Below are 15,134 nucleotides of genomic sequence, written 5' to 3' on the forward strand. Positions count from 1 at the left end.
CAAGCTTGGTTTCCCTGGTGGGCTCATGGGGCAGTTAATTAGCTCTTTGAAGCTCTGGAAGAGGCAAAGTAGCGCTATGTGGGTTTTAGAAATAAAATCAATAAATGACTTAACCACAGCCCAGCTATCTCCGTTTCTCTCCCCTGGGGCCAGCTCCGTTCCTGGGCTCACTCCCTTTCTGTTCCCTGCTGTCAGCTTTCGTTAAGGTTTTGGGGGGGTAACAAGTGGATGAAGGAGGCATCAGTGGCCTTTCTCCAAGCAGCTCAAGGCCCTGAAATGGAAGAGAGACAGCAGGAAGGCTTGGCCCTCGGAACCACAGCAAGCACCTGCCTTTGTGGTGGAACGGGAGGGAGGAGTGCTCTCCCACCTGCCTTGGACACCTAGGGTAGAGAAGAGCCCTCTACTTGACCCTGTTTCTGTTCTGCTGCAGCAGCAGTGTCTCCCCACCCCCTCAAAGCTAGGTTGGTGAAAGGAATGTCGGTTGGGAAAGGTCACCGTCAGGGCTGTGTTACTGAGACCCAGCCAAGGGCTCTGGAGGAACCCAAGATGGGTCCCGGGAAGGAGGCAGGATTTCTGATTAGAAACCTAGTCGGATATAAACAACTTGAGTTATTTCAAGTTGGGAAGGTGCTCTCAGGGTTCTTTAAAATCTATGCATGCAACACTAATGGGGGTGAAAGGGGAGAAGGACTTGGGGAAACAGGTCAGTTTCAGCCTTCAAGCTTCCATCCTGCTGGGCTGGGGGAAGCAAAATAAAAGAGGGTCTCCTGAGGTGGCGTCACCTTTGGAAAAGACTGGAAAGTTTGAGTGGATGCCAATGACGCAACAAAGACCGAAAGAGCCCACAAGAAAGGTAGTTGGAGAAACCAGTTCAAAGTACATCTGTTTCCCAAGAGAAACAGGATGTGTCCCAGTTCAGCAAGTGCCTCGAGTGCAGGGGCGGGGTGAGCACTAAGTTGATGAGCAGGGAGGGGGCGTGGATTGAGTTGACATGGGGAGCAGGATAAGAAGCTAGGAATGCTCTGTTAGGAGCAGGTCCATAGTGGCAGGAAAATTAGGGGTCAGTGCAAAGGTTTGTGTGGCCAGAGCACGCAGCCACAGTTGGGGCATGAGGTGACAACAGGGGAACTGGCGCTACCTTGTCGACAACTGTACCAAGGAGCTTCTGAGCTCTACCCGGCCCTCCACAAGGAACCACGGGCCATGCTGGCCAAGCGCAGAGACCAGGTGCTTGGTGGAGGGTGGGGTGAACCTCCCCAGAGGCACAGTCCTCAGAAACAGCTTGGCCTTCCTTGAACCAGACTCGATAGCATCCTGCTGCTGTCCCGGCCTCTGACCTGCTTTCTTGGCCCTCAGACCAGAGCACCCAGTTCTCCCCTTCCACCGGCCCACCGCCCGGCCCCAGGAAGCCCAGGCATCCTTTGAAATAGCTCCAGGCCCTGGGCTCCTTTTGCTCAAAGAACAAAGCAGGATCTGAGGTCAGCCTCCACAAGACTAGGAGGCAGTGGCTGGAGGAAGCAGGGAGTTATATTCTCAGTTGAGAGTATACATTTCTTGAAGGAATTAAAGGCTCAGAAAAGTAAAGCAACCAGCCTAAGTTCCCACAGCAAATCAGTGCTGGGGCCAGGACACCAGCAGTGAACTGGGGGCAGCCAAAGCCGCAGAAGGAAGGATCTGTAGCTGCCAGGCCCTGGGGAGGAATGGTGTAACATTCCCGGGGTGCAGGAGCTCCCATTTTACGGGTGAAGTCACATTTGGGAACCTGGCCCACTTTTTTTTTTTATACAGAAGGTTCTTATTAGTCATCAACTTTATACACATCAGTGTATACATGTCAATCCCAATCGCCCAATTCAGCACACCACCATCCCCACACCCCCGCAGTTTCCCCCGCTTGGGGTCCATACGTTTCTGACCCACTCTTTAGGCCTGTCCAGTGTGAGGCCCCAGGTGGGAGAAATGAATGGGAGAAGGCCTTCACTCAGTCACCTGGCAGCTGCGTCATGGGGAGACCTAATGCCACTGGCCAATGTGTGTGTGTGTCTGTGTAGGGGGTGCTTCAGTTCTACCCCTGTGGGCCACAGGACTGCAGTTCCCAGGGACCCCTGCTCCAGGCTGGTGGCCTTCAGCCAAAGCTGGCCTGTAATCTGACCGTCCCTCTCAAAAGGTCACTTCAGAGGTCCTTGAGGGACAGCAACAGGGAGAGCTCAGAGTGACGTGACTTTGTGGGGGGGTGGGGCGGGGAGGGGCCCAGCCTCAGGTGACCTCCCCATACCACCCCTGGAACCCGGGGTCCCGGTCCCTCTTCTCCCAGCCACCCAGTGTCCTCTGCTAGCTGCCCTTCTTCTGTTCGGGGTACCCTGATCCTCAGCACCTGGGCCTTCAGCCTGTGGGGAATCCTGGCCCCTCTTGCCACATGTGTCCTCCCCACCCGGGTGCAGGGCCACCGTGGAAGCTTGACCAGAGGGCATCCCGCCTGTGGTTTGCAGCCTCTTGCGTGAAGGTCTAGAACCGAAGTCAAGCTGCTCTGATGGAGGCTGGGCCTCCTGTCACCTGTTCTCCTTGACAGCGCCCTCAGCCTCTCCAAGGAGTCCTGATTGAGGGCCGGCAATCAGGCTGCATCCTTCATCTATAACCCAGGAGAGGGGCCCAGATCAGGGCGACCTCAGCCAAAGTCACAGCCCAGAGGTTCTAGTCAAGCCTCAGGCCTCAAGCCAGTGCTCTGCCTGCTGCATCTTGTCTCTGACCCTGCAAAAGGCAGGGACGGGGACAGAAGACAGCAGACCCCAGTGTGTGAGGCCTGGAGGAAGTGGGTCAGCGCAGGGCTGCGAATGAGCCAGGTGGCCCTCCCTGCCCCTCCTCTCCTCCCCTCACCCCAAAATAGCTCCCCAAGCGGCCAAGCCAAGACCGACCCATCGAGGGAGGAGGCGGGGCACGTTGCCCAGAGCCAGGCTTTAAAGCACCAGCCGGCTGGGGATCTCCACTCCCTGGCTGAAGGCACTGCTCAGGCTGCCCGCCTGTCCACACAGTCAGTCCAGCCTGCCCTCCCGCAGCCATGTCCCGGCCCCTGACAGACCAGGAGAGGAGAAAGCAGATCAGCGTGCGTGGCCTGGCCGGCGTGGAGAATGTGACCGAGCTGAAGAAGAATTTCAACCGGCACCTGCACTTCACCCTCGTGAAAGACCGCAATGTGGCCACCCCTCTAGACTACTACTTTGCGCTGGCCTACACTGTGCGCGACCACCTCGTGGGCCGCTGGCTCCGCACGCAGCAGCACTACTACGAGAAGGACCCCAAGGTGCTGCTTGGGGCACCCCGGGAGGGGAATGGGCTGGGTGCCCTGCCTGGGGGCTGGGAGATCTTGACCAAGTGGCAGCCCCTCCCTGGGGTCAGGGCTCTCTGCAGCAAAATAAAGGGTCACTCCAGGTTCCTGAGGTTGGAGGATCCAGGGGTGCCAGGTGCAATGGGTTGCTGGGGCAACCCAGGGGGAGAAATCTGGGATGGGAGCAGGTCAGGGGGCTCGGGTCAGGTAGGCTGGTTGCAAAGGCCCAGGGCTCACTCAGAGAATGGAGGGGCTTCTGGGGGACATGAAGATCCCTGTGGCCTGGGTTGGACCCTAAGTGGAAGGACATATCATTGAATGCATGCGTGGTGTGTGTGCTGGTGCAGCGCCTGGGGCGCAGCTGGGGTGGTGAGATCAAATGTCTGTTGGGGTCACTGGTAAATGTCAGCAACCTGACACTTCTGGGCAGGCGTGGGGGAGGGCCAGGGAGGGGACCCAGGGAACCAGGAGACCAGGCACCATCAGCATCCTAGATCCTGGCAGCTCTCTGTCCTCTTCTTGGGACTGAGGCTTGAGAGCCAGGGGGCCCTCTGCAAGGACGGGAGGTGGCCGACTCTAGCCCTGAGTCATGTGTGACCTTGAGCCAATGACTTTTCTCTGGGCCTGGCTTTCCCTTTTGGGGAGCACTTGGAGGTGCTTCCCTATATTCTGACTCCCTGATGGGCTGTTGGCAGGATTGCATGCAATGAAAGGAGTTCCTACCTCTCCTAGGCACCTCTCCTAACCCCTGAGGTAGATATGGCCAGCCCCATCTTCCAGATGAGGAAACTGAGGCACAGAGAAGAAAAGTGATTTGTCCAAAGTCAGAAGAAATGCTGGGACCAGAATCTTGCCTGTTGGGTCCCAAAGCCTGAGAAGGGGGGAGAAATGGAGGCAGGGCTGGAACATGCTGGGGCCTAGGAGTGGGGCAGGAAGTATGAGAGGTGCAGGCCCAGCTGCGCCTGGCTGAATGTTAGTGGGTGGCCTTGATGCCCTCCCCTCCACCTCCCCACCTGTCTCTCCGGGCAGAGGATCTACTACCTGTCTCTGGAATTCTACATGGGCCGGACGCTACAAAACACCATGGTGAACCTGGCCTTGGAGAATGCCTGTGATGAGGCCACCTACCAGGTGTGTGGGGGAGGGGCAAGCCTTGGGGCTTGGGAGATTGACCTGCTGGCCCTTGGCCCTGACGCCTGCGGTACCCTCCCGCCTCTAGCTGGGCCTGGACATGGAGGAGCTGGAGGAAGTCGAGGAGGACGCAGGGCTGGGCAACGGGGGCCTGGGCCGGCTGGCGGGTAAGTGAGCAGGGTGGCAGGGGATTGGGCAGAAGGGTTCCTTTGTGCCGCGTCTCTGACACCCACCTCCACGCACACCCCTAGCCTGCTTTCTGGACTCCATGGCGACACTGGGCCTGGCTGCCTATGGCTACGGGATCCGCTATGAGTTTGGGATTTTTAACCAGAAGATCTCTGGGGGTTGGCAGGTGAGTGACCTTGGGCCCTGACCTTATTATTATGATGATGGAGAAGACCCCTATTTGTTCATTCATCTGCACATAGATCCAGAACCAGCCCCAGCCTTGGTGGAAAACATCCTTGCCCCTTCCCCCTGGCCCCAAGCCAGTTGTTAGCTCTGGGGATAGGAGGTCCATACCTGTGGAATGTCTCAGACTCTCATACATACACAGTGTCCCCGTGGATATTCCACCAGACCAGGGGCCCACCTACCCCAAAGCCCTTCATTTACACCCTCCCTGTATAGGGCACATTAGGGCCACTGCTCCTGGCCTACTCACCACCTGCTGTGGTGTGAGCCTGGCTCTGACACTGCCTTCCTTTCTCCCCTGACCTGCCTTGGGCTCAGATGGAGGAGGCTGATGACTGGCTTCGCTACGGCAACCCCTGGGAGAAGGCCCGACCCGAGTGCACACTGCCTGTGCACTTCTATGGCCGAGTGGAGCACACCAACCAGGGGGCCAAGTGGGTGGACACGCAGGTGAGGGGGAAGTCAGGGAGCGGGGTGTGGTGGTGGGGAAATCTAGTGAGGGAGAGGGGAGGAGGTTCTAGAGGAAACAGGGAGAAACAAGGAAAGAGCCTGGAGGCTACTGGACCTAGTGCTATTTTATAATGGATGCCACTGAGGCTCAGAGAGGTTAAGTGACTTATTCAAGGTCACACAGCTAGAACTAGGAGAGGCTAGAGACAGGGTCACAGGGGAGCCAGACCAAGTGCAGAGCCTGGGAGGAGGAGAGAGGCCACCGTGCTCTACCAGTGCTTCTCCCCTGACCTGGCTCCTTTCCACCACCCCACAAGACTCATCAAAGAATAATCACGGAGTCTTGGCTCCCCTGCACATCTGAACTGGGGGCTTGATGGGAAACAAAGCAACAGCCCAGAAACGGGGACAGGGGAGAAACTTAAAAGCCTGGAGAGGGCAATTGACTTGTTCAAGGTCACAGAGCAAGTTAGAGGGAGCCTAAAGCTAAACGAGGTGTCCAAATTCCAGCTCAGCCAGTCTTGCTGTGGCTGCAGGTCACCGGCCTCCAGATGGCTGCACAGCAACCTCTAGGCTTTCAGAATCTAGAGTTTGTTCTGCTGTCATCCACGCCAAGGTCCAGCAGGGCTGTGGCTGCCCGCCTAGCTCTGTGCTCTTGGGCCAGTCCCTTCCCTCTCTGAGCTGCAGCTTTCACTCTGCTCCAATCAGGGGCTACTTAGTGTTGGGGAGGGAGGCGTGGGTGCGCCCCCGCCCCATGGTAACAGGCAGCTATGGGCAGCAATTATTGATGTTTGCTAATTGTGGGAGGTGGGGCCAGCATTAGTCACTGCTAATTAGCCCTGTGGTCAACCAGGCATAAGCCCTTTGGATGGCCTTGACCTCCGTGACGCCCTCAGCCAGGCCCCATGGTTCCCCCCAGCCCTTCCATGAGTCCAGAGTGTCCTCTAGACTGTGCTCAGGCCAGCGGCCAGCTCATCGCCATCATGGCGGAGTGGCCACCAACAGGGCCCCGCCCTGGGCTCCGAGCTCATCCCCACCTCCTGGAATCTTCACAACAGCCCAGCAAGGAGGGGCACGGTGGTGTGGGGAGGCACTGGGAAGTCCTCTCCTTATGGACGAGGTCCAGAGAGGTTGGCGGGGCTGCTTGTGTCACCCAGAGTTGGGACTAGAACCCGGCGTGGGGAGTTGGGGGAGTGCAGTGACAGAGCACGGAGTTCCGGCTCTCAGGGCCTCTTGGGCATGGCAGATGCCCACCTCCTGACACAACACCGGGTGCCCCGCAGGTGGTGTTGGCCATGCCTTACGACACACCTGTGCCCGGCTACCGCAACAACATCGTCAATACCATGCGCCTGTGGTCTGCCAAGGCCCCCAATGACTTTAACCTCAAGGACTGTGAGTTCAGCCAAAGTCAGCAGCCCCTGCCCACCCCGGCCCACACTCGACCCAAGCCTGACCCTGTCCCCACATTCGTTCCTCAGTCAACGTCGGTGGCTACATCCAGGCTGTGCTGGACCGCAACCTGGCTGAGAATATCTCCCGTGTCCTGTATCCCAACGACAACGTACGTTACCCCCTGGGCTGGGGACAGGAAGCCAGAGTGCGTGGGAGCGGGCAGGAGAAGGAGAGTGACACTTGCCGGTGCCCTAGTCACACCCAAGGCATATTGCTGGCCCCTGTGTGTCCTGTTCTTCCCCCAAGTTCTTTAAGTGGGAGGATGCCTGAGTCCTGGGGGCAGCAGGTTAGGGTGGGGCACTTTGGATGAGCCGCTCCCTGGTAACACCCACAATACTCCTCCTGGTCCTTAGCCCTCCCTCCTGCTACCATCCACATTGCTGCTTCTTGGTGGGAGAAAGACCCCTGGGTCCCTGAGGTGGGGCAGCTCGGGGCTCAGGAATCTTGGTGTGGGTGGGAGTCTCCCCTGGCCACACCCACAGCAGTGTTAGGCCACCACCTTGACTCCACCCTGGTGGCACTGTCCCCAGTTCTTTGAGGGGAAAGAGCTTCGGCTGAAGCAGGAGTACTTCGTAGTGGCTGCCACGCTCCAGGACATCATCCGCCGCTTCAAATCCGCCAAGTTCGGCTGCCGAGACCCTGTGCGCACAAGCTTCGACGCCTTCCCGGATAAGGTACCAGGCCCCAGGGAAGGCCAGCCTCTACACCTCCTGTGATGGGTGCCATCCCTCCTCCCTCCAGTCTCAGCCTGAACCACCCATTTTACAGATGAGGACGTGGAGGCTGGGTGTTGGGGGTGGGTGTGGGGGGATCTGCTCGCGATCCTCAATAGAACCTCGCTCCCCTCTTCCTCCTGCCCCATACCTGCCCCCGTGAGGGCCTCCACCCCCAGCTCAACCCTAGAACCATGAGGGGCCCTGGGGGGGGGGTGCTCTGAAGGGGCAAAGGACAGCAATCATAGCCTTGGTTTGGAGCCCAGACTGACTCCAATGCCCCCCCGCCCCCAGGTGGCCATCCAGCTCAATGATACCCACCCCTCCTTGGCCATCCCCGAGCTGATGAGGATTCTGGTGGACCAGGAGCGGCTGGACTGGGACAAGGTGGGCTTCAGGGCCCCTCCTGCACCCCTGCCTCACCCTCTGCATCTCAGGGTTCCCCTCCCAGTCTGGGGGGTGGAAAGATGTGGGTGGAGCCCCCACTGCACAGACGGCAGTGTGAGGCCCAGAGGGCGGGTGTCCTAGAACCTGGCGCGGCAGTGGCAGGGCCAGGGCTCTTGGCTGCACAGTGTGTGTGGAGAGCCATCCGGCTTAAGCCCGGGGGTCCTTCCTCGCCATCCCATCTGTCAGGCATGGGACGTGACTGTGAAGACCTGTGCCTATACCAACCACACGGTGCTGCCCGAGGCCCTGGAGCGCTGGCCCGTGCACCTCATGGAGACCCTGCTGCCTCGGCACCTCCAGATCATCTATGAGATCAACCAGCGCTTCCTTAATGTGAGTGGAGGAAGCGTGGGGTGGAGGGTGGGGCGTGGAGGGCATGGAAAGCATGGCTCCTGAGACTCTGGCAGGGAGGGCTGTGGACAGAGACCTGGGGATAGGGTAGGGGCTGGAAACCTGGGTCCTGGGTCCCCGTCCTAGCTCTGGGCTCTCCTGGCACAGCGGGTGGCGGCTGCGTTCCCAGGGGATATAGACCGGCTGAGGCGCATGTCGCTGGTGGAGGAGGGCGCGGTGAAGCGCATCAACATGGCGCACCTGTGCATCGCCGGTTCACATGCTATCAATGGCGTGGCTCGCATCCACTCCGAGATCCTCAAGAAGACCACGTAAGACCCGCTCCCCAGACACCGCCCCTCCCGCTGGACCCCCGCTCACCCCCTCAAGGCCCGGCACCGGCCATTCACAGTCGCCTTCAGCTGGCCCCTTCCACGGGTGGCACTGCTCTTACAAGAATCATAGCCTTGCCGTCCAGTCCAGTCCTGTCCCCAGATGACCCCTCTTACACACAGCACCCTCCCCCTCCCCTCCAGGCCCCTTTCATCAAGAAACCAGGGTAGGGGCCCCAGGGAGGAGGCCTTCATCCCACAGGGGTGATTGGTGATCCCCCGACCCCATCCTATAGCTTCAAGGACTTCTATGAGCTAGAGCCTCATAAGTTCCAGAATAAGACCAACGGCATCACTCCTCGGCGCTGGCTGGTTATGTGTAACCCTGGGCTGGCAGAAGTCATTGCTGAGGTGAGCGTTCACGTATGGCCAGTAGGGGTCAACACGGTCACCGCAGGGAGCATCTGGGTGTGGTTGTGTATGTGGTTCACTGTAGGGTACCCATCTGAGGGCTGAAGTCCATCCTGCACTGCGTTCCCCAAGCCTTGCATCTGTCTGGAGAAGGGGAACCATTTTCTTACTTGCATGAGGGTGCCTGTGGGCGAATGGAAGCCCTGGCTATGAAGGTCAACCTGGTGGAGTTCACAGTCTAATGGAGGGGTTATCAGCAGGTCACATCTGGAGTGAGACCAGAAAGGGGCAGAGAGTGGGAGCGGGGCCCTGAGGTCAATGCCTGTCAGAGGAAAAGGCCAAGAGGAAGGCCTGTGGGGTAAGATGGGGGTCAGCGATCAGAGCTCAAGGCCAGGAGGGGGGAAAGACGCACGTACATGCACCACCCCCCAGCTGGGAGGCTGCAGAGGAAGGAGCTGTCTGCAGTGGATGGGGCTCGGTTGACCTGGAAAGGGACCCCTCCGTGAGGGAGGACGGAGGAGGGATATGGGCCTAACTGAGAGCTATCTTCCCACAGCGCATCGGGGAGGACTACATCGCAGACCTGGACCAGCTGCGCAAACTGCTCTCCTATGTGGACGATGAAGCCTTTATCCGGGATGTGGCCAAAGTGAAGCAGGTGAGGAGCGCTGCAATCTGGGACAGACTCCTGTGCCAGGGCTTGAGTGGAGGGTGCTGGAGGGGCCGGATGTCTGAGTCAGGAATGGCCGATAGAGCTCATCTCTTCTGCAAACTCAGGCCATTGGTAGAAGTTGCCTGGAGTCAGTCCATGGTGGGAAGGCATCATCTGACCTCACTGGAAGAGTGCTGACATTGATTAGCAATGTCTGCCCTGATGCAGGAGTGGATAAAGGTAGCAAGGGAGACTTCTATCCTCACCTTCCTGGGAAAGAAATGAGACTGTAGGATTTCCTGAGGCTGAGGCCTATTGGTGAGCTCTCTCCACTCCCCTGACTTCAGGAAAACAAGTTAAAGTTCTCTGCGTACCTAGAGAAGGAATACAAAGTCCACATCAACCCCAACTCGCTCTTCGACGTCCAGGTGAAGCGGATTCATGAATATAAACGCCAGCTCCTCAACTGCCTCCATGTCATCACAATGTACAACCGTGAGTGGCAGGGTTCCCTCTGGCTCCTGGTTCCCCCCTCTGTGTACCTCCCAGGATACTATATACTTCCTGATCAACATCTCCTTTGACCTCAGGATAACTCTTGGGACATGGAATTATCCCCATTTCACAGATGGGCAAACTGAGGCTCAGAAGGGGAGGACGTGACAGATCTGAGGTCACAAAGCAAGTGATTGCCCAAGTCAGGGCTACTGTCTCCCAGCCCAGCCCTGGCTGGATGAGTTCTGTCAGGTGTTACTGCCTAGAAGGAAAACCTGGCCCACTCACTGGATCCCTCTGTTTCTCCACAGGCATCAAGAAGGATCCCAATAAGTTTTTTGTGCCTCGGACTGTGATGATTGGAGGGAAGGTGAGAAGCCGGGCTGCAGACCATGGCTGTGGTTCTTTGATATCCAGATTGAGGTCAGCCTGGCTGAGTTGCAGGATGGGGGTAGGAGGTCAGGCTGTGGAGCTGACCCCAGACTGTGCTCCCACAGGCTGCACCTGGGTACCACATGGCCAAGATGATCATCAAACTCATTACAGCCATTGGGGATGTGGTCAACCACGACCCGGTGGTGGGAGACCGCCTACGCCTGATCTTCTTGGAGAACTACCGAGTCTCACTGGCCGAGAAAGGTGGAATGCCGCCAGTGGGGACCCTAGGGAAGCTCTGATTAGTTCAGTTCCAGGAAGAGATATTAATCTCCTCTTCTTAGGGTGCTTGCACTTTAAGGAAGAATCTGGAGAGGACAATACTCAAATCATGAGGATGTCCCTTTAATGGTAGTATGGGGTGAAATTATAGGGGAGATGGGCCTCAGTGGTGCCCTTTAAATCACACAGTGGAGCTGGGGGGTGGGGGGAGTCCAGGTTAGGTCCCAGATGTTCAAATATCAACAAGAGGTGGCGGGGCGGTGGGGGGCAGTGAGAGAGAGACTTAATTGGTTAAGAGTGGAGCGTTGGGGTGGAGGGGACTCTGAATCTGGCTAGGCCTAGGGCCAGACTAACTCCAGAGTCTCTAGCTGGTCTGGGGCTCTTCCTGGAGCTGAGCTTGTCCCCTGCTGCCCACCCGCACAGTGATCCCGGCTGCTGACCTTTCCGAGCAGATCTCTACTGCGGGCACTGAGGCCTCAGGCACTGGCAACATGAAGTTCATGCTCAATGGGGCTCTGACCATTGGCACCATGGATGGGGCCAATGTGGAGATGGCAGAAGAGGCGGGAGAGGAGAACTTCTTCATCTTCGGCATGCGGGTGGAGGACGTGGAAAGGCTTGACCAGAAAGGGTATGGGCTGCAAAGTTCACAGTCTGTGGGCAGGAGGCACCAAGGTGCGACTGCTGGAGGTAGAGCCGGGAGCAAGAGGCATGACTGGAAAGGCTGGTCCAGGCTGCACAAGGTCTTAGTTATGGCCATCACGAGTCTAGAAAACTTTTGAGGTGACTTATAACAAATAAAGTTAATGAAATGGGAAAAGAAAGAAGTAACAGAGAACTGAAGGGAAAGGAAGAGAAAATAATACCAACCCTCAGAGATAATATTATTTCTGGAATTGGAAGTAAAGTGAAATTCTTAGCTCCCTGGCAGCCATGGCAAAAAGGGAAATATGAGTACAGTAGTTATATCTGTGCTTGTGTTCAGAAACATAGATCTTCAGAGAAGACATTTTCCTGGCATTACATTTTTTTTTTTTTTTTTTTTTTTTGCGGTACGCGGGCCTCTCACTCTTGTGGCCTCTCCTGTTGCGGAGCACAGGCTCCGGACGCACAGGCTCAGTGGCCATGGCTCACGGGCCCAGCCGCTCCACGGCATGTGGGATCTTCCCGGACCAGGGCACGAACCCGTGTCCCCTGCATCGGCAGGCGGACTCTCAACCACTGCGCCACCAGGGAAGCCCCTGGCATTACATTTTTAACATTTTAAAATATGATTTTTTCTTCTCATAAAAGCAGTACATGCTCACTGGTTAGAAATATACAAAGCCACAAAGAATAAAACAACTGTCATCCATAATCTCATCACCCAGATTTAAAGCCACAGTTCTCTTTTTCTTCGTGTATATAGTTTTTAAAAGTTGGGAATAATGCATGTACAGTTTTGAATCCTGTTATCTTAACATTGGTGAGGCATTTTCCATGTCATTAAATAGTCTTCAAGATATTTTAAATGTTTGTATAGCATTCTATCTTATGTACATGGCATAACTTATTTAACTAGTTCCATATGGTTGGACATTAAGGTTGCTTTCCCCTGTCTGTTAGGATAAACGTCCCTGTGATGACTAACCTTTTACATTGATGTCCACATCTCTGATTATTTCCTTAAGATAATTATTAGAAGGGGGTATTTCTGAGTAAAAAGTATGAGTTCTTAAGGCTCCTGATACACATTGTCAAATTGTTTTCCCGAAAGTTGGTACCAGTTTACACTCCCACCAACAGCTTACAAGAGCTGGCACTGAATATTGATAGGAATTTCTCCTGTGGGGCTTGACTAGAAAGTTTAGACTTGGTCCTTTGTTGTTGTTGTTGTTGTTTTGGTTGCACCGTATGACATGTGGGATCTTAGTTCCTTGACTAGGGATTGAACCCGTGTCCCCTGCATTGGAAGCGTGGCAGACTTGGTCCTTTGACCAGGAAGGAAATGTGAAATGTTTTGAGCAAAGTCCAACACGTTCAGAACTAGGCTCCAGATGGACACTTTTGGCTGCAGGAGGCTTGACTGGAGGGGACAATGTCTAGGTGGGGGACCAGTGTGGGGCTGACACCAGATGGCAGGGGGAGTCCCCTGCAGCAGGCCACTGCTGGGGATGGGGATTAGGGACATTGTTGAGGAGGCGGACTTGGTTTCTGGTTGGAAGAGAGAAAGGGAGGAAAGAGATGAGACTGGTCTTGAGAGATTTGAACCCAGGTGGCTCAGGAATGGATTGTGCTGCCTTAGGAAGTGGGACACTGGAGGAAAGTTGGTGCCAGGCACAGCGATGAGCTTGGCTGCACGGTTTGAACTTAAGGATGTTCCTCACGATATACCTGTTCGCTCCTTCTGGGGCCTGAAAGTGAGGCCAGGGATGGACTGTGGATGGTGGGGGAGAAAAGCCATTAACGAAGGAAAGAAACCTGTTGGGAGACAGTGGTGGTGTGTGGGAAGAAGAGCGCTTGGTTTGGGGCCTTTGGCTCTGACACTACCTTTCTCTCCTCTCTAGACCTCAGTTTCCTCATCCACAAAGTGGGGGATGAAAAGCTGAGCTGAGAAGGGAGGGGGCCTCTTGGAAAGACCTCCAGAGGGAGTGTGGCAGCTGCGGGGAGGGCAGTAGCAGGCTGGGCCTGGGTTTTGACCCTGGGGCTTGGAACTTCCTGGATTTTTGCTGGAGGAGGAGGAGCCAGGAACCCATTTCCAGGGCACTGACTACAGCTCTTCCCCAACAGGTACAATGCCAAGGAATACTGTGACCGAATTCCAGAGCTTCGGCACATCATTGACCAGCTGAACAGTGGCTTCTTCTCCCCCAAGCAGCCCGACCTGTTCAAGGACATTGTCAGCATGCTCATGCACCATGACCGGTGAGCTGGCCGGCCGGGAAGCTGCGCACATGGGGCTGCTGGGCTCAGTAGGGCTCAGGTGCGGTGGGGAGGCTGGACAGGGCTTCTGGGCAGTTGGGACTAGATTCCTTTGGAAGCAGCATCACTGTTCAGGTCCCCAGAAATCCAATGGGACAGGATGGGCTTGGCCCTTGACCTCATGAAACTTCCTGATTCTCCATTCCCCGCCAGGTTTAAAGTCTTTGCAGATTATGAAGAGTACATTAAATGCCAGGAGAGAGTCAGTGCCCTGTACAAGGTGAGGGGTCCTGGGCCAGGGGCTGGCAGGGCTTTGGTGGCCCTGGTTGGGATGAGGTGGTAGGTGGGGACCCCACTGGCAGAGCTAGCTCCCTTTTGGCTTGTAGAACCCGAGAGAGTGGACGCGGATGGTGATCCGGAACATAGCCACCTCTGGCAAGTTCTCTAGCGACCGCACCATTGCCCAGTACGCCAAGGAGATCTGGGGCATGGAGCCTAGCCGCCAGCGCCTGCCAGCACCTGATGAGAAGATCTGAGCCTCTAGACCAGACCCAAACCTGCCCCTGAGTCTGTTGGCAGTCCCTTGGGCCAGCTCCAGCTCCTCGTCCAGAGGGTAGGGTACTGGGGTTAGATCTCTAAACCTCTTCCTGGAACCCCATTTCCCATCAGCCTTGAGATCCCAGTGTTCAGCGTGACTAAGGACACTGCTCCCGTCCTGTCCTCGGGCTCCCCGCCCGCTCCTATTTATGGCTCTGACCAACTTTACCCACTCCCCAATAAACTGGTTCTCCTTGGGAGCCTCCTTACTCCTCTGTCTGTTGGGAAATATTTTTAGCTCCGGGCGGCATAGCAGCTGCACAGTCACCGCGCCTTACCCCCACCCGTGTCAGGTGCGTCCCCTCAGAAGGGGGGGGCGGCCTGTGGGGGCAGGGCCCGGACTCTCCTGCCCACTTCCAAGCGTCATCCTCCACGCCTCTCTTCCCAGTGCTGTGTCCATACTAGGTCAGCGGCCTGCTAGGCTGGCCGGGGGCGTGGCATCCGCCCGGGTGGGGCCCACCCGGGCCGGGAGCTGGGACTTAGGCCGAGGCCTCCAGGACTACTGAAGATCCATGCGGTTGGGGGCCAGACTCAAAAGGGGGAGGAGCCTCTGGGTGGTTGGCGGCTTCTTGACTCCGCCCCTAACCCCGCCCCACTGCGGCGTTTAAGGGTCTCTCAGCAGGTGGCTGCGCTAGGTCCAAAGTAAGGAGAGTGTTAGGGCGGGGGACACACACAGACCGTCTAGGCTAGGCCGGTGTTGCCCCTCCTCACTTGGGGAAACTAAGGACCAGAAGGGGCCTGTTTGTAGGTCTCGTTTTACCGAGATTGAGGTGTGGGGGTGGTCCTGCCTCCGCAGCCGGGTAGCAGGGCGGGGCAAGCCTTAG

At 56.7% G+C, this 15,134-nt stretch overlaps 1 protein-coding gene across 1 annotated transcript; it reads left to right on the forward strand.

Annotated features, from left to right (window-relative positions):
- The first annotated feature begins 2,996 nt into the window (after positions 1-2,996).
- Positions 2,997-14,505, forward strand: PYGM (glycogen phosphorylase, muscle associated). Its single transcript, XM_030833736.2, has 20 exons — positions 2,997-3,298; positions 4,352-4,453; positions 4,542-4,620; positions 4,705-4,808; positions 5,189-5,320; positions 6,604-6,715; positions 6,802-6,884; positions 7,306-7,449; positions 7,783-7,875; positions 8,122-8,268; positions 8,434-8,597; positions 8,894-9,008; positions 9,565-9,666; positions 10,008-10,155; positions 10,467-10,525; positions 10,653-10,794; positions 11,236-11,443; positions 13,582-13,716; positions 13,927-13,993; positions 14,100-14,505. The coding sequence occupies exons 1-20, from the start codon at positions 3,056-3,058 to the stop codon at positions 14,247-14,249; spliced, it is 2,529 nt and encodes an 842-aa protein (XP_030689596.1). The 5' UTR covers positions 2,997-3,055; the 3' UTR covers positions 14,250-14,505.
- Positions 14,506-15,134: the final 629 nt, after the last annotated feature.

Source organism: Globicephala melas, chromosome 8 (assembly GCF_963455315.2).
Source record: "Globicephala melas chromosome 8, mGloMel1.2, whole genome shotgun sequence".
NCBI lineage: Eukaryota > Metazoa > Chordata > Mammalia > Artiodactyla > Delphinidae > Globicephala > Globicephala melas.

Excerpts from the sequence above, each read along its gene's own strand:
- PYGM (XM_030833736.2), top strand. The coding sequence starts at position 3,056 with ATGTCCCGGCCCCTGACAGACCAGGAGAGGAGAAAGCAGATCAGCGTG. Across the intron at positions 8,269-8,433 it reads TCAACCAGCGCTTCCTTAAT|CGGGTGGCGGCTGCGTTCCC; the intron begins GTGAGTGGAGGA and ends CTCCTGGCACAG. Across the intron at positions 13,994-14,099 it reads GAGTCAGTGCCCTGTACAAG|AACCCGAGAGAGTGGACGCG; the intron begins GTGAGGGGTCCT and ends TTTGGCTTGTAG.